The 22,216-nt window shown below is 32.8% G+C and overlaps 1 protein-coding gene across 2 annotated transcripts; it reads right to left on the bottom strand.

Annotated features, from left to right (window-relative positions):
* Positions 1-6,937: 6,937 nt before the first annotated feature.
* LOC141686939 (NAD(H) kinase 1-like) lies at positions 6,938-20,344 on the bottom strand. 2 transcript variants are annotated; one of them, XM_074492051.1, is made up of 12 exons: positions 20,174-20,344; positions 18,689-18,833; positions 18,465-18,584; positions 17,577-17,714; positions 16,211-16,407; positions 15,332-15,445; positions 15,141-15,235; positions 13,727-13,833; positions 12,447-12,520; positions 8,591-8,669; positions 8,046-8,353; positions 6,938-7,440 (listed from the first exon to the last, which is right to left on the bottom strand). In XM_074492051.1, exons 1-12 carry the CDS (start codon positions 20,198-20,200, stop codon positions 7,132-7,134), a joined length of 1,713 nt encoding a protein of 570 aa, XP_074348152.1. In that variant the 5' UTR covers positions 20,201-20,344; the 3' UTR covers positions 6,938-7,131. The 2 variants fall into 2 exon arrangements, with proteins under 2 accessions (XP_074348152.1, XP_074348153.1); XM_074492052.1 differs by lacking the exon at positions 17,577-17,714.
* Between the last annotated feature and the right edge of the window lie 1,872 nt (positions 20,345-22,216).

Here is a 22,216-nt window from a genome sequence, read left to right on the forward strand (position 1 = left end):
TCATCAATGATGACATTTTCTTTTGAAATCAAGCCATATCCCATAGTGAACCCTTTGTTGTCATCTCCAAAGGTTATGCTAGGGCCAGCTCTCTCCTTGAATTCTGTGAGCAGGGTGGAATCTCCTGTCATATGCCTTGAACAGCCACAGTCCAAGTACCATAGATTCCTTCTTTTTCCCTGCACACAACAAAACTAAATCAAGTTGATTTTGGTACCCAAGTTTCCTTGGGTCCAGCCTTGTTAGTCTTTTTCCTAGATTTCATACTTCCTGCATCTTTTGACTTAGGTAACTTTGGGTCAACCTTGCTCTCAGATGTAGTTGGTTGAAGTGTAGGGTTAGTCACAGAATCATATAGCACATTTGGTTGAATTTGATAAGGCATAGATTGTGCAAACATATTATTCCACATAGGTATATTATATGGCATTTGAGGCATACTGAATGCAGCAAAATAAGGATTATTAACATATGGCATGTTTACAAAATGTGCATGAGGATTCTGTTGAGACATACCAGGCATAGCATGCAGAGGTGACATAGACATGTCAGGCATGGAAGGATTTAAAGGCATGGGAGCATTCTTAACAGACTTGCAGTTAGCAGATAGATGATTAACACTTTTACAATGCACACAACTTGTTCTAGGAGCATACTTATCAGGTGTGTAATTGTTGTATTTGTTAATCCCTACCTTCCCATTTCTATTAGATTTCCTTTTAGTTTCCTTTTTATTCTCAACCAACTTAAGCCTATTTTTCAACTGATCTAAAGTCATGTGTCCTATATTCACCTTACTGGCATTTTTGGATGTGCTAGCTTCTTCTTTGACAAAGTTCTTGGAAGTTGAACCAAACTTCTTATTGAGATATTTCAAATTGTTCTTTTTAGAATCACTTGCCTGTTTTAATTGATGAGCCTTCAACAGATGCTCCTTTTCTTCCTTCAACGGATAACTTTCATCATCCGTTGATTCCACATTCGTTGACAATCCATCAATTAATTCTACTTCCTTTTTGTTTTTCTTCCAGGCATTCTCACAGAGTGATTCAATTCCCTGAACCTTGACAATCTGAGCACTAACATCCCTAGATGTTTTCCAGGCCTTTTACATCTTGCTCACGTTCTAATTGTTTAGAAAGAATTTCTATTTTCTTAACAGATTCTTCTAGTTCACTCTCAATAGATAAGCATTTGATTTTAATCTTTTCAAGCTCAATTACCTTACCCTCTAACACAACAATCCTATCACTTAAAAACAAATTATTCTCTTTAATTCTTGTGTTTTCTTTAGTTAGTGATTTAAGAGAAACACGCAAATGATATAATTCATTGGACATATCATTTATAGCTTCATTACATTCAATTTTAGAAAGTTGAGAGAGGTCAGTAGTAATTACCCGGTTGCTTGATGAACTAGTTTCATTTTCATCAGAATTAGCCATCAGTGCTAGGTTGACATATTCCATATCATCATCTTCATTTGCTCCATCAGCTGCCCAGTCATCCTGAGTCAGAAAAACTCTTTCCTTTTGTTTGAGCAGATCGAAATATTTCTTTTTGTAATCCACTTGCTCAAATTTCTTCTTTTCAGAAGTTGGCTTTCTGCACTCATTTGCAAAGTGCCCACTTATGCCACAGTTATAACATTTGAACTTAGATTTGTCCACCATGTTCTTGTTTGGCTTAATGAATCTAGCATTTTTCTTGAATTTCATCTTTGCAAACCTCCTGGACAGAAAAGCCAGATGTTCGTCAACATCATCAGAATCATCTTGACTGGAACTATCTTCAACCTCAGCTACTTGCTCCTTTCCCTTGCTTGATTCTGATTTGCTTGTGCCAATTTTGAGACTTGGCATTGTCTTTTCTTCATTCCTGGCTTCAGTCTTCTCATTGTCAGCTATAAGTGCAACTGATCCACCTTTTCTCTTTCCCTTTTCCAACAGCTCATCTTGCTCCATCTCAAGTTCATAGGTCTTCAAAATTCCATATAATCTCTCAAGTGTGAAGTCCTTATAATCTTGAGAATTCCTTAGTGAAACAGTCATAGGTTTCCATTCCTTTGGTAGAGACCTCAGAAATTTTAAGTTGGAATCCTTGACTTGGTACACTCTGCCATACAGTTTCAATCCATTCAACAGTTTCTGAAATCTATTGAAGGTGTCATTCAGTGATTCTCCTTCTTCAAAATGAAAGTATTCATACTGTTGAATGAGAAGCTGCATTTTGTTTTCTCTAACTTGTTCAGTACCTTCACAGATAAGTTGCACAGTATCCCAAATTTCCTTAGCATTTTGGCTGTTAATGACATTATCAAACATATCTTGATCTAGGCCATTAAACAGAATATTCATGGCTTTATTGTCCTTGTGAACCTCTTCAATATCTTCATCAGTCCATTCTGCTTTTGTCTTGGGGAATAGACTGTCCAACAGCAACTGTGGCAGTTGCAGCTGTGGCTACCTTGTGAGGGATGTGAGGACCATTTTCAATACAGTTGATGTAGCTTTCATCTTGAGAGAGAAGATGTAGATGCATCTTCACTTTCCAGTGATGATAATTATCTATTTCCAGTATTGGAATCTTTACACCAATATCCTTCTTACTCTTGATTTTAGTAGAATAGATCTTTAAACTCTTTGTAAGTTAAGATCTTGCTCTGATACCAATTGTTATTCCCAAGGAACTAACAATGAGATTTACAGAAGGGGGGTTGAATGTAAATCTCAAAACTTTTTTAAATTTTGAGCAGTTTCAAAGGCTAAGTGTTTTGATGAACAGTTGTGTGTGAATAGCTTTGAGCAGGTGCAGACAGATATATATTCAAGACACAAATATAAAGAACACAAAGGCTTTAAAAACTTTTCTGGTGGATTTGTTGTTCCACCAGAGATGTGTATTTCAGAAAATCTGTGATTCAAAAGAATTGATCACAGCTGCATCCTAGTACAAACTAGATGATTTTCTCTCTATGTTTTTCTAAACAGCTCTGGAAAATTCACAATCTAATTACTAGCTGCAACTTGGTTTATATATCACCAAGATTACAAGTGAAGACAAAAGCACAAATACAATTAAAAAGATTCTTCACATGTTTTTTCTTCATTTCTCTATCCAATGCAATCTAGGATAATCTGTGAATCTTTGAATACTTCCTTGTTTGCACCAGAATGGAAATGCTGTATTTTCTTGATTCCTCCAAGAGGCTACCACATTCCACTATGTCAACCCATGTGCCTCTGTCAGCTTATGAATTGTCACTGTCAACTGCTATTGAACTTAGCATCCGTTGAAACTTTCATCCGTTGATGGCTTTATCCGTTGATGCATTAGCAGTTGAAACTTTATCCGTTGAAGCACTCATCCGTTGATGGATGTTATCCGTTGAAGCTTTAGAGACATCCGTTGAAGCTTTGTTTCTCATCCGTCGAAGGCCTTTAATCTATCAGTTGATACTACTTCATTTATACAAAATTACAAGGCATGAAATATTTACAATTAGCCCTCCTATTTGCATATCCACTAGTAGTCAACATGACTTATAATTACCCACAACATCTAAGAATTATAGCTTAAATACAGAAACTGAAATGTGCTACAATACTAAACTTATCTAAGTAAAGCTACTCCATCAACGGATAGCCAGAGTGGTCTTATCCGTTGAGGCTACAAACACTAGATTTTTACTTAAGTGTTTTGTTTAACTTATCATCAAACTAATACACATATTCCTAACATATAGTAAGTACGATCAGACGCAATTATAATTCGCTCTATTAAAATTAAATACAATTCAATTACAAGTTCATCACATACAAGCACAAACATCATTACAGAACACGAGTTAATTAGTGAAACACTTTGAAAGGCGTGTATTACAAACTACCGGGCAAGACAAGACATCCGGGGCGCTAGTATTATACTCCTGTATTACGAACTTTTCATTTTTGTTATAATTTCAAACTCCAAACTAGCTTATTAAAAAATTACAAATTTCATAAAAAAATTCGTACATATCTGTTAGCCATTAAAATATATTATGATGTAATTTTTCACCCTCAAGATAATTGTATCTTTATTAAGTCATAACGGTACAACTCAGAAGATGGTAAAATATCTTTTTTCCCTCCGATTATATCGGCGGTAAAAATGGTTAACGGTTACGAAACTCATAACATCAGGATTAAAAAATACGAGTTCAATTAGCCAAGACTCATGAATATAATATTATTAATTTAACGGCCAAAAGGTCATCAAAGCTAGAAACTAAACTTCTTTATATGTGTTTTGTTTGGTCATGATAATGATTTTTCTCATTTTTCATATATGATAAAATGATATTTCTATTTATATCTATCATCGGAAAGTCCTATACATTACATTGTTAGCTTTTGCGTGTTGGTGTGGAATGATTCAATTTTATAGTTTTTAATAAATACTATTAAAATTCACGCTTTTTTTAATATTACATAATTTTTTTATAAATTTAATTTGAATTGAGATCTTAAATTTGCTATTTAATTTTTTTAAATGATAGGATTTCATGATAAATATATTAATACCCGTATATGTTCACAATTTTTTTAATAAGAGATATTAGAAAAAGACAAGGATACTAATTTAACGATTTAGTTTAATTGATATTTATATGTGTTTTTACAAAAAAATGATTATATTTTAATTAAAAGTTAAGTTTTAGTTTTGATTAATAATATATGAATTATATTTAATCTGATATTAACTTCATTTTATTTTTAATATGATATTAACTTTCATTTTATTACGAATCAACAGTTTATATAATTTTCAGGCCTAATTACATTGACAAAATTCAACTAATTATTTTTAATTTTATTTTAGTTTCTTAAGCCCGGTTTAATATGATAATTTTGTTTTAACCAGACATATAGTATATATGATTTTGTTTTAGCTATTCGAATTATATTTTGATAAATTATTTATTGATAATATTACGCATAGATATCTATAATATATATATATAATATTTAAATTGTTTTTAACAGTAAAGTTTGTTATTGAAATTTATTAAATAAAAATTAAATTAGTAGAATAAGTTGACTTTAATATCAATTAGAATAATATAGACATCAATATGAATTATAATTTAAATTTGTGAAAGATTTGATTTTAATATCAAATAAAATAATACATAATTCAATATAAATTATAATTTAAATTTGTAGAGGAAGTTAACTTCAATATAAATTAGATTTTAATGTTTTATGGGTAATTTAAGGTGAATAAAAGGAATATTTTTCACAAATTTATTTTTTGAATTTTATTTTTTCAAATAAAAGTTATTTAAGAAAAAAATTAAAAAAAACATGTGAAATTGTGACTTTTATATACGTTAAAGTACGAGAAACAAACATGCACTGTGAGAGGGAGGAACTGGGGACCAAAGGGAGCCCCGGTACCCGCCAGCTCCGGAATAACCCCAAATTTTCAATATAAAATTTTAAAATTTACTAAGAATTTTTCTTTCGGTCCCCTAAATATATAAAAAGAAATTGAATTTAAGAATTGGCTAAACAAGTTTTATTAATTTTGTTAAATATTTTATCTAAAATAATATGGGTTAGATGAAAATTAGTGAATTTATTCATTTAATCTTAATTACTTAATAGTATATAAAATGAACATGTAAGATTGTACAATTTGAGATAATAAAAATATATCGATGAAGTATCAAAAATAAAACACCTGTTTTGAAAATAGACATAGACGTATTTACAATTCCTAATTTCACATCTCTATCTCTTCTCTCCCTTTAAATTCATCAGTAAATATGAGCAAGAGAAAAAAAAATATATCATATTTTCAACCCATGAAGAAGCAAACTATTTGCGAAAATGAAATACAACATATTTCTACTGCTACTGCTACTGTTGCCTCGGTTGAAGTTACTGGAGATAGAGGTCATGGAGTCAAGCCTCAAATTTTTGTCCGGACAAACAATAACTCTAAGCAACATGATGATAATAAAGGTACTGACTCTAAGAATATTGATCAAAGTCTTGATTTTAGTTCATTGTTATGTGATCCTGGTTTACGAAAACAAATTGAGACTTGTGATTCAAATAAAGAAGACGAAAACAAATTGAGACTTGTGATTCAAATAAAGAAGATTTAGTTAGGAAGGCATATATTAATCTTGGTCCATATCAATATGTGCAAGTTTATCATTTCTCATGTCCATAACATCATTCTTGTTGATTTCAAAAATGTTGGTTTGAGAAATTTCCTTGGTTAGAGTACTCATCAAAAAAAGATGCAGCAAATTCATTAAAAAGTTGTGGTTCCAATACATTAGAAAGTTGTGGTTGCAATACATTTATTATCAAGAAATTTAACACTTGGAGGAAAATAAATAATTGAAAAGATTGTGTTTTTAGATGTCATTCAATATTGAATGAAAGATAAGTTTCTCATAAATTATTTGTTACTATATATTGAAAAAGAGATTGTGGAGATCATTTATATTAACATAATTATTGATTCATTTTATTTAATCAAAGAAAGATGCGCGTATCTCAAATAAACCGGTATATTTTCTATTTTTATCAATTTAATCCCCAATATTAAATTGCTGGTTCCGCCCCTCCAAGAGAGGGAGGTACTAATAACATAACTTGATTTTTCGTCCCATCCTCGTAATTCCAATATATAGTTTCAAACTTTGATACTTCTATTTAAATTAAATAAATTTGTCTCTAATAACAAATATAAATATTCATTTTGACTTTTAACCGGTCAACTTGATCAAATTTTTGAAATTTATACCTTCTATATTATTAAAAAAATAATAATAAATACATTATTGCTAAGTACATTTAGTCCATTTTAAAATTTAACTATCAAATTTTAGAAATAATCAATCGATAAAGTTAAGTCAAAAATTAATAAATTTGACTCCTAAAAAAATGATGAACATGTAATTATGGATGGAAGGACTATTATTTTAATCTATCTTTTTACATTTCTAGGTGATGTAGCAAAGCAGCTAGCCGTTAATATACCAGAAACGGTTTAATAGAAGATCTTTGCATCGATGATCAGGTTTAAAATAACTTGCAATTTCCTTGCAACGACTACAAAAGAATTTCCCTATGCATCTCGAGGACTATCAAAAGACTGTGTCTTCCTCACATTCCAATGGAGGCCATCATGAATGCTGCGGAGGAAATCATTGGTAGAATCCACTTGGCATGCCGTTGAGACGGGCCAAGAAGCCATGCTGCATACAAGTGCATCTCCTGGTACTAGCTCTTTCCTGTCCTTCCCATCGAATGACACCCAAGCATTGCTTCTGCTATTTAAAGGTACTAAAACCCTAAGAGTTACGTGCTCAGGTAATATTAGAGGCCGAAATGACAAGGAGTGGGGACAAATTGGTGTAAACAGGATTCCAGGAACCTACAAGTCCAATGAAATCCAAGGGAATAGTGTTTACAAATATGGATCAATGTGATAAACAGATATAATATTAGTTCAGCATTGATTTTACTGGATGCTAGTAACTAACAAAAGGTAGGGTTGACATCCAAGAGAACAAAGAACCAACTCATAACAAGAAAAAACTCCTCCAATAACTATTCAAAACCATATAGGAGAAAAAAGATTTACATTTACAGCTAAAATTTATTACTTTCACAGTTTTGCAAATCAGACTTTTCACTTTGTGACCTAGCCTAGTTGTAGCTGAACACTTTTTGGAGCAAATGGGGGCAATCGAAACAAAACAAATATGAAAGTGACGCAGATGTGAGAATCTTCTATAGGATTTTCCAGAAGATTATATATGTTTGTAAATTTGAAAACAATCTGATTTTTTCTTCCCAAGGTCATATCATATTCATTTACTGTCTTGTATCTGGCTCTCACAGACTAAAGCAGCGTGCAAAAATGCATAAACTTCAGTTTAAGGTTCCCAAATATTATCTCTTGAACATAATATATGTTTATACAAATGGAAATATATTTAGTGACTAGCATATATAAAACATAAGTGTAAAACAAACCTGAGGATGGACCATTGATCCTCCAGCAGCCAGGGAATAAGCAGTGCTTCCGGATGTTGTTGACAATATTAAACCGTCCCCTTGTACACAGGTAACGAAAGCGTTGTCACAATAGCACTCTAGATTGGTGAGGAATGATGAAATTCCACGGTCAATTGTAACTTCATTCAATACAAGTATAGCTCCTTCAGTATGGTGCTGATTTCTAGTTGCATCTCGAATCACATGGCATTGTAATCGGTGTCGTAATGTGATGTTAAAGGGGCCACGAAGGATTGCAGCAAGACAGTCTCTAAAATTCTCGCTATCTGAAGATAGTTAGAGAAAATTGCAGGAAAGTATATGTATACAACTGAACTAGGTGTCTAGCTGTGGTTGGTTGTATTCAAATTCAAGTTCACAATATATCAGAGAAGGAAACATTTAATTACTGAATCTGTCTAGCGCATTTACAAACATGTATCAGATGAAGAGGAATTATCTGTTGTAGAATTTGTTCGGACTTCATTGATGACAAATATAGACTTTTTAACAATGAAGGATACAGAAAGGGGTCATGAATCCCAGACTACCCAAAGAAAAGGGAACAACTGGTGGCACTGGCCCCTTAAACATCGAAGCAGCCTTCAAATAAGAAAAAAGAATATATTGAATAAACAGTGAAAATTCCAAATGCGAGAGTTAAAATTACAAGAACAAATAGAAAAAATTAACAAATTGAACCAGTCCGATAACCATATAACTACTCAAACTAATACATTAAGATCCTGTTTCCATGCTTGCACATCAGTACTAGTTACAATCAAGTTGATAATTAAATCATAAGCAGAACATACATCATCTATGAAACTTATGAAATATACCAAGTTCTGCTGACACAAAGCTACATGAGTTAAAAGATACATGTAATATAATTCTTACAATCAATTGGTTTTAGATTTTCAAACACAAGGCTTAATTATAATTTAGCTCTTCAAGTATAACTTGATGTACACATGAACCCTTAAACAAATATATTGTATATTTTTACCCCTTAAGTTTTAAACACTTCAACCCTTTTACTGATTTTGTTTGTAACTTATAAGGGTTGTATACTTTTTCCCTTTAATTATGAATTTTGTACACTTTAATCATGTACACTTGTTTAATTCTTTTAATAAATTATTAAAATTTACTTAATTTATTTTTTTTTTAATAATATTACTATCATATTAAATAATTTATACAATCAAATATGTTTAAATAATTTATATCGGTTATAATCACATTTATCATGAGATATTAATAGTACATTCTAATTGTGCTTGATTTTATTACAAGTACAATTAATAATTCTAATAAGATTCACCAAAAGTAAAATAAATGATAATACTACGTAGTTAATTAGTATATCTTCTATATTTATATTATTTGATAAATAAAATATGACAAGAAAATGATTGACAGACAATATAGCCCTTGAAGTATATGATTGCAAACGTAATAACCTTAGAGGGAAATATTGGAAAAAAATTTAACAAAAGGGTTAAATTGAACAAATCTCATAGTCATAGTTGAAGGGTTATAATATACGACGCTTTTCTTTTAGGGGTTCATGTACAACATGTCATACTTTTAGGGTTAAATTATAATTAAGCCTAAACACAAACCAAAAACAAATTCCCAGGGTAAGGGTCATTTGTTTACTCTGAATCAAATTTCTAGATGATTGAAATTTATGGATGGTTGATATTTTCTTTTTATACCTCTCAAGTAAGTTGGATTAAAATTTCAAGAACCTAGGAAGCGCACCGACACTCCAAAAATGATGTCGTATGCGTGTCGGACACAGCTGACACGGCACCGACTCGGCTGGGTACGTGTCCGACACGCCACATGGCGTGTCGACAGAAAAAGGCAACTGACACGCGTCCGACACGGGTTCGACACGTGGCCGACACGGCCCACCGACTCAGCCCATATAAAAAAGCCCAAAATCATCTTAAAAAAGCCCAAAATCTTTTTTCAAAAGCCCAAACCATCTTATATTAACCCTAATTTTGTGTATTTCTGTCTTTTATAACCTCCCCTCTTCATCTTTTATAACCCTATATTTATACAATCAAATATATACATACATCTATATATATAAAACACATATAAAAATATTTTTTATATTTTTATAACTTTTTTTTGCCGTGTCCCGTATCCAGGACACTTTGATAATTGACGAATCCCCGTGCCCCGTGTCCCGTGTCCCGTGTCCCGTGTCCCGTGTCCCGTGTCCCGTGTCCCGTGTCCCGTGTCCCGTGTCCCGTGTCCCGTGTCCCGTGTCCCGTGTCAGTGTCGGTGCTTCTTAGTCAAGAACATACATATTTTCAATTTTTTTTACTTTATGTTTTAATATTCATGTAAAAACAAATCTAACCAAAATTTACTTTACAAATCTTTAAAGAGCTATTTTGAGAAAAAGTGGTGTGTAATTCAATTACTATAGCTTGGTATAATAGCAGAAAGAACATCTTTGAACCGTTTAGTTGTCCAGGTGGTTTTATTTGTCATCCAGGAAATTTACAAATTCACATGCAAGCTGAATCATTGAACAAATATCGTCCAGAAGTTTTGGTGTCATTTACCTGTAAACATATGAGCCCTAACATGATGTTCTTCTGGTGAGGTTACAAGCTATGTTACTTAAACTCGGCTAGAAGTGTCCGATATGGACACATGTCCAAGTATCAGACTTTGAAACATTTTGAAAAATATACATATTTTTTGCTTAAAATAAGTGTCCAAATCCGAGTGTTCATGTCCGAGTGTCGAGTGTCCGACACGGGTAATCAAAGGTAAAATGAAGAGTCCGAGTAATTTAGGTTACAAGAATAGTCTTCAAATTTACTGTATCTTGGATACAAGTAAATTGCTAAAAAAGCACTAATCGATATCCTTGGCCCAATCCTTAGAGAAAAAAGTTTCAAGGAGTTAACAATAGGATTAAAATGACAGGTAAACCAAAGAGTTGCATTGTGAACATATCCTCTAAAAATCCTAGCAGGACTGCAACGAGTGCTAGTTGTGAAAAACCAATATGCCTGAACAGCTGAAAGCAATAAGATGACTTAATCAAAGAATAAAGATTACAGTACCGAATAAAACCACTCATAGTGAAGGAATAGTACTACGTTACACTTATGAGAAAGATTCACCTGACATTTATACTGCAAGAAGAAGCACCAGGAAAACACAGTAACCATGAGAACAGATCTTACCAGAAGACAGGCCAGATGCTGACCACATGCAGAAAGAAGAAAAACAGGGAGCGCAGAGAGAAGGGAAAGAGAGAGGTGGCAGAAAAGGGGCGGAGGAGTTTTAGCATAGTACCACAATAAAGCTACAGAAAACATGCTAATGTTTGATCACACATTAAATAATGATCTATTTCACACTTATGTTAGAATATCTTATGGACATACCATTTTACTCTTTGGGATAAAAATATGGAATTGATTATTTAAAACTCATGAATTTTGCACTCGTATAATCGATTTCATAAAAGTTGGATACAGAATTCTGAATCATGCAATTCATTATGATTCTGATAACTATAAAAGCGTTGCTAACGAAGTATTGATGCAGTGGTTGAGCTCTTGTACCCCCTTGCGGGAGGTAAGGATTTCGACTCCTGGCGTGTGCGTGTGTAATCAATTAGCAAAAAAACTATATAAGACCAGGAGGAGTCTTAGAGCATGACAAACCTACAGAAAATATATGCTGATGTTTTATTTCATGTAAAATAATGATTTGTTCCTATTTAGGTGAAGATATTTTACGGATATATCATTTAATTTTTGTAATAAGGATTCTTCTTAAATTCATGAATCTGGCATATAATTGATTTTATAAAAGTTGAATCCAGAGTTCTGAATCTTGCAAATCATTGTGATTCTGATAACGTGAGAGGGAGAGAGTCTGCATTCACAGTAAAAAAAAAACTAAAACAAGTTGTATCTATAGTTCTGATACCATTGCATCTAATTGTCAAGGGCCTTCGGATTTTAACTTGATGCCTAACCCTCACCAATTAATCAACTATTTAAATTTCAAAACAGCGGTTTTACTTGTTATTCATATTAAATTTCATTGCTGTTTTACTCTGAATATGGGATATCCTATAATATGATATGTTCTTATTTCAACCAAATTTTGCAAGTACATAATCTCAGAGACCTATACATTACTTCATTATCATTTAATTTTATGAAGAACACTAAAAGTGAACAATTCAGTTGCTAGCCAAAAGAGTATACCTCGAATAACAGCAATTACATGACAATAAACAAACTGATTAAGTTCATGTTTCATCTTAAAAACCTAGGTATGCTATGTTGAAATCAAGAGCGAATCATAATTACATAAACTTACCCACAATACTGTTCCATCCCCACCAAGAGTCACAAGGAGGTCAACTTTCATGTGCAGCAGCAATATCTCCTTTTCTGTGAAGAAACAGCCAAGAAACATGCACATTTATCAAGTTACTAGCAGAAGCCTGATACAAAGTCGACTAAAAAAAGAATAGCCTAATTGACTCCATGACACAATCATGTGTTGTTCTCATGGAAATCAGGAACACAGTAGTCCGATAAAGTAACATATAAGTGATTAGCATTTAGCATTTTATTATATTATTTCATTACAACTTTTAAACCTAGTACTAGCATCACAGAGAACACGTGCATGTTTTTTATTTATTACATAAATTTTAACATGAACTAATACTATCGAATAAAGTAAATATTAGGGTTTATTATACATTTGCCCTTGACGTTTCAAGGAATGTTGTAATATCCCAGAAATTTTGGAATAATAATAATAAAAGAAAATTAGAGATTAATGATTAAAATTTTATAAAAATTGAGCAACTCCAAGAGGCACTCTTGCGGTATAATATGGCCTTGTACTATTCATCTATATGTAAGTATGTTACTAGTTAATAAACCCGTAGTTTTACCTGGTGCATATATATATGGGCCCTATGTTACTCAGACTCGGATAGAAGTGTCCGACATGGACACGTGTCCAAGTACCGGACTCAGCAATATTTTGAAAAATATACATGTTTTTGGCTTAAAATAAGTGTCTAAGTCCGAGTGTCGAGTGTCCGACACGGGTACTCGAAGGTAAATTGAAGAGTCCGAGTAACATAGTATGGGCCTGTTTCCATTGTAGTAAGAACTAAGGTAGTAATTTCAGAGGTTTGCTATAATATTCGGTATATATTATATATGTCTAACCTCATTCAAGGGTTAGAGTGGATATAACAAATATTAATTCTTGTGATTTACTTTGAGTGCAAAGCCTAATACTCAAACCTTTATAATCTTTTTCAGTAGTGATTAACATTACTGACTGAGCACTTATTTCATGAGTGATTAAAGGGTATCAAGATCCAATCCGTTCTTTCTGGACTGATTAAACACGTATTGGTGCTGACAATTTTCCGTTTAACTAAAAATCATTTCAATTTTGAAACGATAAGATGTTTTAATGGAAAAAATAGTTAATATGTGCAATTAATATTAATAATAGTGACCAACATAAAGAGGTGTGTGTGTCTTTGATGGTGATTATTGCACTCATTGTAATTTACCAAAATATCCTCTTTTGCTACTATAAAAGGTAGATCAGGTCTCAAAGCTTACCATTGGTCCAGGTTTGAACAAAGTTGTAGAATGATGATTCTGCTAGAAGTTCAGATTTCACTCTTGGTTCCACTAAAATAGTCATGTGTTTCTGGTCCCTCAACCACCTGAGAGTTTTAAAAGACTGGTAAGGCTTATAATAACTTCTGAAAGAAACTTCGTTTCACTGAGATGAAGGAAACACAGAAAAAAATACAGATGCAATGCAGAGATAACAATCATATATTTACAAAATAGTTGCATCCAAGGTCAATAAACACTATAACATGCACATGAGCTGGCAATATGGAGTTACCCAGATAAGGGAGGAGAAAGATAAGAAAAAGCAGTAGCTGGGATGTATAAACTATTAATACTGACAATAATGGGACTATGCAATACTATAGTTTTACAATACGAAGATAGAAATAAGATGTCATTCTATCCAAACTACCGTTTCTACATAATTAATTTTGTTTAATAATCTCTCCGAAACTTGCTAAAATCAGTATAATGAGATTTTGTTGCTTAAAAACAGTCAAACGGAACCCCTTATTTAGAAAAATTTAAAAATTCAACAAGCCAAAACTCAGAAGTGCAGCTATGCAGAACTGATTCTAAAAATACTACAGAAATTAGAAACGGATCAACGAAAATAACACATATCAGAAACCATTCAGAGAAGACCACAAAATATCAGAAACCAATTAGGAGCGGACTGGAGATATCATAACAAATTCAGAGAAGACTAGAGAAATCAAGAAAAGAAAAAAATTGGGATCAGCCTTAAACCCGACGCCCAGCTATAACTACAATTTATCAATTAAAAAAGAAACAAGAAAATTGCAGCAAGGATTTTAAAAATATTAAAAATGATACTGTGCTATACTAGAATTTTCAATATATACAGAAAACCTAATTTTTCGAACTGATTTACCAATAAATTAGTTTATACAACATTAATGACTTATATTACAAAATTTTATTATAATATATTCTTATTCTGTTTTATATAATAAACAAATACGTAGACATAACTCTTCAACCTGCAGATGTTTTTATAGTTGGACTTGAAAATAATTATCTACAACTCTATCCAAAATACCCCTGTACGTATATAATGTAACTGTATCCTGTGATAAGCATGGAGTGCAAGAAGAACGCACAAACGAAGTTACTTCTTCAATTGAAAATATACGAAGTGACATGCAATAAAATGGAACAAACATGCATGTGTCAGTTTTGTCAGATCCTACGTACTCGATCTATCAATTTATTGTAAGAAACTAAAGTCCTACATAAATTGTTCCATAAAATTAAACAAGGCACATAGTTAAGTCTAACGACATTTTGGAGGTTTTTCTTTATGAAGAATTGTAAATACCCAAATTCTAATACTGTTTTGTTTATAAAAAACAGAGTACAATCATCCTACCTAACCATATCTGCACAAAGAATGCGTACGGCAGTTGAATTTGGTTTGGTCATGATAAGAACAGTCTGCGGGGGAGATTCCCACTTTAAAGATATCTGTGATGGAAAGTGTGAGGTCAGCTGGGCAAATATAAGATTCCAAAATTGATTCTCAATACTGAAATCTAGGAGTTCTGGGAACAGAAAAAATACTTGTTTACTGCTGCGTTGTGCAGTTGTAATGTTTCCCTTATCAAAAGATACAATATCATGCTTATGCTGGTCACTTTTTTCACCATTACAGCACCATGATAGTTTAAATGATGCCTGTCGTCAAGGGAAGAAAATAATGTTATCAAAGATAGTTTTACATAGATGTTAGCAATAAAGCAACATCAATAATTTTGGGAAGTGTATTCCGTGTGCTTATGATTTTGCATCAAAACCTTTAGCTTTCAAAAAGATATTCTTTACATGCTGTTAGAAGAAACAACGAATATAAACAAGAATACATAGAATAGTGTACTTCATCTATTTACGCATTGCTAAAAAATATTTATTTGACTCGCAGCTCGTGGGGCAAGGCAGTTCCAAAAACTTTGAGGTTGCCACTTAATACATGCTAGTTCAACTAGCATATATTGAGTACCAGACTCGATTAACTACAATTTCTCATAGTAGCAAGTATAACACCCAATCTAGGTTTTCCCTTAAAAAAAAATAAGACGAAAGTCTAGGGTTTTTGTTTTGGTTATTTCCAACAAATAACACTTCTCAAAAAAAGAACAAAGATAAAACGCTTTGTTTTCCTGAGTGATAATTTGTATGTTTTTTTAATGTAAGTCCGGAAAACATCCCCATTCTTATTTCCCAAAAGAGCACCTAACCTGATACTTTTTTAAAAAGTGAGTTCTAAATTTTTAAAATAAGCCGAAAGAAGACACCAAGATCAATCAAAATGGCCATAGCCAGCTACAGGGTAAGAATCTAGACAGCCATTGGAGCAATATCTGGCCCAAATTATCCAAGACAACTGTCACAATTCTGTGTCCACCTCAAGGATACATAACTTTAGAAACTCAGAGTCTTTACCTTACTCTTGAAATTACATTGCATCACTTTGGAATCACCTTTGGTCTCTCCATCCAGAAGAACTTCATGAGAGAAAATCCCATTATTTCCACAAACGTCTTCAGATGTATTACCAGCATTCTTTGATATGGACAAATGGTTTGCCAAGTTCTCTAGTCTCTGGCTATTTGGCTCACTGACATGCTCCTCAGATAGCACTTTGGTTAAAGAATACAAATAGAAGTATGTGAGTTTTGCTGCAGTTGACATAATATGACAAAAAATATTGAGAAGCAGGACTGGAACCATATTACTAATTAGATAACTCGATGAAATATAGTAGAATCCATCCAAATCATTAATTTAGTCATGTGAAAGCATGTCACAATCAGATTAAACTCACTGTTTAGATCCACTGATCAATTTCATAATGAGACACAGGAGTTATAGAATATAATCTTATCCTGACATCAAACGAATCCCTAATTCATACTGCGGAGTGTGAATTATAATTATTGGGTCAGACGTTAGCTACTCGACCCGTGCAAAATCCATAAAGAAGAAAAAAGATATGGATCAAATAAAATTTCTATACAGATAGACAATTTGACTTGACAGCTTCAAGCAACGTAATATTTTGAATAATCAAGCTGAACAGAAATAATTAAAGTATGGAAACGGAAGCAACTACTCAGTGCATCCTACTTGGTTTGCAATACCCTGTCTAGTTTTCTCTATTCAAAAATATCAACTGTGCAAAAGAACTACGACCAAAATTTTAAAATGATATAAGATAAAATATATTTTATATAGCATTTTAATAGTAGGAAAATAACCCATTACAATATATGATCAAATTCTCTGGCATGGTCTTAAAAATAGTCCAGGAATACTGAAAAATTGTTTTGAACAAAGTGGGACTGAGAAAGTATTAGAAAGAAGTTCAAAGTTTTTCCAGAAAATGGGAGTTTCTCAAGTGATTTTGAATTGTCCAAATGTGCTCATTACCTGGTAAACAGCTCCAATAAGTACTAGAACATGACACGCGGCATACAAATATGAGAAGCTGTAACTAAAGACATTGACAAACTTACCAAGATTTTGATGTCATGTGATTGGGAAACCTTTAACTTCAAAAATAAAATTGGAATAACTTGGTTGACCGGTGACATAATCAAACTACAGTACATTTTAACTGGAGGGTAGTCCAAAGATTATCAAATCTTGTTTCTTAGTCAATCTGTGTAAGCAATTCAGATTGACCATGCGACTTTCGAGAGGGACAAACATCTCAAGAACATGACAGAAATAGGAAGACAGAAGTCAACAACTTTAGGGTAACCAGGGGGCAGATATTTCATTAGTAGTGTCAAGTATAATCAAGTACCTCCAGACACTTGTCCATGACATTCCTTCCAAATGTCCCAAAAAACAAGACAAGGGAGAATAATACTTAAGAATCCCCTTGAAATATTTGTACAAGCTTGAGTACAGCAACTTCCGAGCTTTGCACAAATCTTATTGCCTGAGTTTAAACTTGATTAGCAAACTCTTAGATTTGACAATGATCTAATTTTTAAGTATGTGAGTTAATGTAAGAAACTAAAAAAGATATTTAACATCAAGAAGACTACAAACTTTAAAAACAGCAATATCCGGCACTTGTTTCATTACTTTGTTAGAATTAGTATCAATATCCTCATGTTATTCTTATGGAAAATTAGTTAGCATTCTTTTAAATACATTGCAAATAGACTAAAATTAGTTCTTCGAATCATCCTAAACCTATAAGAATTCATATTATGTAAATTCTAAGCGATTGAACTCTACAAAACTTCATCTTAGAGAAGTGTATGCAAAAAGTGATACACTGAAGGTGAGGAGATTAACTCTGGATACCTCATCAGCTCTCCTATGCGTAATTCTAGAGAAAATTATTCAATAAGTGTTTAATGATAAAATTGTTGTTTTATGTTGATGTTGTGTTCGGCTTCGGTTTGTCCATTTGAGACTGTCTTTGAAACAAACTGTAAATTACCATACAAGACTTCCGAGCATATATAAACATTCTATAATGTAATGAATCTGATGCAGCAACATTTATCTTTTATAGGAACGTCTAAAAAAACCGTAAGCAATCCACTTCGTCTTAGAGATGTTAAGGTTTGGTGCATTCCAATAATAGTTGATGGCATCAGTTATGATTTGACAAACTTTCTTCATTAGTGAATATATATCTGGCTATTGAGAGGATGTGCTGTTTAATCATTACTACCTCTATTCTCCAAGTTCATATATCGTTCCCTCTCGATTTCATATTTACGCTTCCATTCAGCAGCCTCGGCTTTAGCAGAGGCCTTCCCTTCAGCAACTTGTCTTAATGCCTTTGTGACAGCTATAGTGGATTTTAAAGAAACAAGGATGCAACGTTAAACTTAGACGTACATAGATATTCCGGTCAAAGATGTAGAAATATATAACATGTAAATGTAGGCATACTTCTCATAACCTCTGAAAACTCTATAAGATGGTCATCAGTCCCCTGAACAAGAGGCTTAATCATTTCCTGTACTGCCTTCTCAGAGTTCTTAGGAGAGAGTGAATCAACAAAACCATTCTCCTGGGATGATGCACTGGCATTATTCTGTTCAAAAGAGACAAATAAATTGTTCATAGGTGTCCTAAAAGCTTCGAAGAGATAAAATCATACGCAGTTTACTGTTTATTTCTAATTACATGTTTTAAGCCGTAGGGACACTATTATGTTGTATCAAAGCTTAGATTATTAATACACTTATTTGACCATTTAAGCATGTCCTTTCTATTTATTTCACAATAAATTACCTTTACAGCATATTTTCTGGTCTACAGAGTTCAGTTCAGTTCACCATCATGCAGCATTAGTTTATTATAATCAATCGAGTAAACTCAGTCGTTTATAGAAAAGTTTGATATGGGTAACGCGCACTATACTAAAGCAAGAACTTAATTATAGTTTATTCTAGGAAGACATTGCTGAATCTATGCTGCTAATGTACGCTTCAGTTCGATAAAACACTAAGCATACATAAACATATTAAAATGAAGTTTCTCGTAAGAACTTAAATATAATTAGATGTCATACTAAATGAAGGTCAGCTATATTTTCTTAAAGTGCCATATAGCTTCTAGTATCATGTACAAGTTTCCATCTGTAGGAATCAAATGTAATATAGATAATTTTAAAAAAGATTCTTATACTGAAGTAATTATGCCAAATGAATATGCCGACGTTGACAAATAAATACAAGTCAGGGGACCGTACATAATTAAAAGCTATATATATAGAATCCACATAACCCACCAGTCTCAGCACATGAACATGGCCTGGTTTTCAACCTTTATTTCTGGCTAACGCATCAGCACTCTCAATAGTTTACACTACACAATTTCATAAATATAGAGGTTTCTTTCTGATATGTTATTAACCTCATGTAGCCCATACAAGGTTAATTCACATACAAAATATTTTGCTGCTTCTTTTCAACAATATATATCGTATTCGCCATACATTTCTACAATAAAATCAAGTTTAATTATTTTTTCGATTCCACCATATTTAGGCAACTATTTAAATAGTCTATACGCACATTTTTCCCACTTAGACTAGGTCCCTCTACATTTAAATTATATAGTGATCTAGCTGCTCTGAAACCAAAATAACCCTAAGGTTCTGACAAGCTCCTGTTTCCGTATTTTATCTCTTTCTCTCTTAACACTCTGATCTCTCTCTCTCTCTATGATTTTACTTAATAATAAAATAAACTAAATATTAATTTCGTAAATACCTACACTATAATGAAACATGAAGATGAAACCCTAGGATCATAGCTAAAAGGCGCGATTTACGTAAAATCAAAGAACATGAGAGATCATAACTGAAATGAAAGAGAGAGAGACATATATAAATGCAGAGAGAGAGAGAGGGTGGGGGGGAGGTGTTACATTGGAGTTGATCTTGCTCGGCGCCATAGCTCAATTTGGTCCAAAGTGTCACGCGAATCAAACCTATCATTACTTGAGAATGCGCACAAATACACAGATAATTTGATACATGTCGTAGTACAGATTGGGGGAGAGGCGATGAGACATTGACGCGTGGAAAGCCTGATTCTAAAAATAAAACTTCATCCTCTCTAGAAGTTATCGTTTTTACAACTCCGTCCCTTCCAATTATTATTGTTTCCAGAAAAGTGTTTGATACAATTATTATTGTTTCCAGAAAAGTGTTTGATACATATTTTAAAATCAATAGAAATTGTTATCGATTTTAGGAGACTGTTCGATACGCATTTTAAAATGAATAGAAAGTATAGTTCTATAACTGTTTTTTAAAAAAAAAATCTGAATAAAATAAAATATTTAAACTTTTATTCAAAAAAATAATTTTTTTTAAAAAAGTTAAAGAACTATAATTTATCTTTATCTTAAAATGTGTGTCAGACACTCTTCCAGAAACGATAACAATTGGGAGGAACGGAGGGAGTAGTATTTAATTTTTTATTGCAGAGTGTTATGCCACGTTTTGGCATGGCAAATACTTTTTAATAATTCCGTAATTTGTTAATTATTAATTACGGCTAATAATTAATTGCTTAAGCCCCAAGTTATCCTCTCTCCGAAACGAGGAAAGAATCAATCCTAATAAATCAATAACGGAAAATATCTCTCAACGATATTCTTCAAATCAGGAAGATATCACAACGCTCAGATTAAATCAGATAAAATCGGTAATTACCACATTAACGAAACTTATCCCTAAAGTCTCTTAGGGATAAGCCCAAATTTCACAGAACTGCGTAGGCTTGATCCAATATAAATTGGTACGCAGGCATCTTGGCAAAGGGATCCGATACAACGAGACAAATCGAGACACCTCCCAAGTCCAGCCCCTCTTTTTCATAAACCCTAATCTCACAACTACACACAAATTGCTCTAATATTACAGCAACCCTCCGATTTCGTGTTGTTACGAAATTCCTCCAACAACATTTGGCGCTAGAAGGAGGGGTTTATTATTCGAGGAGGACGAATAATATTACAAAACTCGTGGGTTTATGGTTCATCCATACAATGGGGGATCGATAGTCAATTACCGATGGTGAAAAAAAAAGGGGCTCGTGGCAGATATATCCTATATGGATGTACAATAACACACAATTCAGCGGAGTCCAGGCGGTGCAACATGGTGCAACAAAGGCAGTCTCATGATGAATAACAAGACCCAGCGGCGGCGTGCAAACTTGGCAAAAAAAAATAATATTTAACATGGAGCGACCCGTGGCATTTAAGAAAACCCAACGATCAGGCGTTTGTAGTCACACGCGGACGGACTTGTTAAGGTAATATACACGCGCGGACAAGGAGAAATAAAAAAAAGGGAAGCAACCATGGAGTAAAAAGAATGACGAATGAACATGTCATGTTGAGATTGCGGGGCCAGCAGGAAAAAGAAAAGGACAAAAAACTTGAGGAACACTAAAACGCACCATAGAAAAATGGTGACACTCGGAAATTCACAGCCTGTTAGAAGCGGAAAATAAAGATAAGATTTTTCTTCTCCTGATTTATTTCTGCAAATTTATTATTACGTGATGAATGCATAGATATTATGTTTTTCTTCTAATTTTTTATAAGAAAAATATTTAGTGATAAAATTCGTGCGAGTCACATATTTTTATGATTGTAAAATTATTGCGTCATCTTAATTTTGGACGACACACATATTTTGGGAAAAAATCGTACGAGATATTTATTTGAGAGAATTGTGGATTTTTAGAAGATCGTACGAGCTGCATCTTTTGGAAAAATAAATTATATATGCGAGATGCATAATTTTGGGAAAATATTTAAGAAAGAGCATTATTTTTGGGAAAAATAAATATCGTGACAATTTTAAATTGGCATATTTATTATGTTTGAATTGCGTTTAAAATATTTTGCATATACTGTCGCGATAATACATATATGTCGAAAAATATTTTCAAA

Source organism: Apium graveolens, chromosome 9, assembly GCF_009905375.1.
Source record: "Apium graveolens cultivar Ventura chromosome 9, ASM990537v1, whole genome shotgun sequence".
Lineage (NCBI taxonomy): Eukaryota > Viridiplantae > Streptophyta > Magnoliopsida > Apiales > Apiaceae > Apium > Apium graveolens.

Excerpts from the sequence above, each read along its gene's own strand:
- LOC141686939 (XM_074492051.1), bottom strand. The coding sequence starts at position 20,200 with ATGGCGCCGAGCAAGATCAACTCCAAT. Across the intron at positions 13,834-15,140 it reads CTTTGTGCAGATATGGTTAG|GTGGTTGAGGGACCAGAAAC; the intron begins GTAGGATGATTG and ends TAAAACTCTCAG. Across the intron at positions 8,354-8,590 it reads GGGATTCATGACCCCTTTCT|ATAGCGAGAATTTTAGAGAC; the intron begins GTATCCTTCATT and ends AACTATCTTCAG.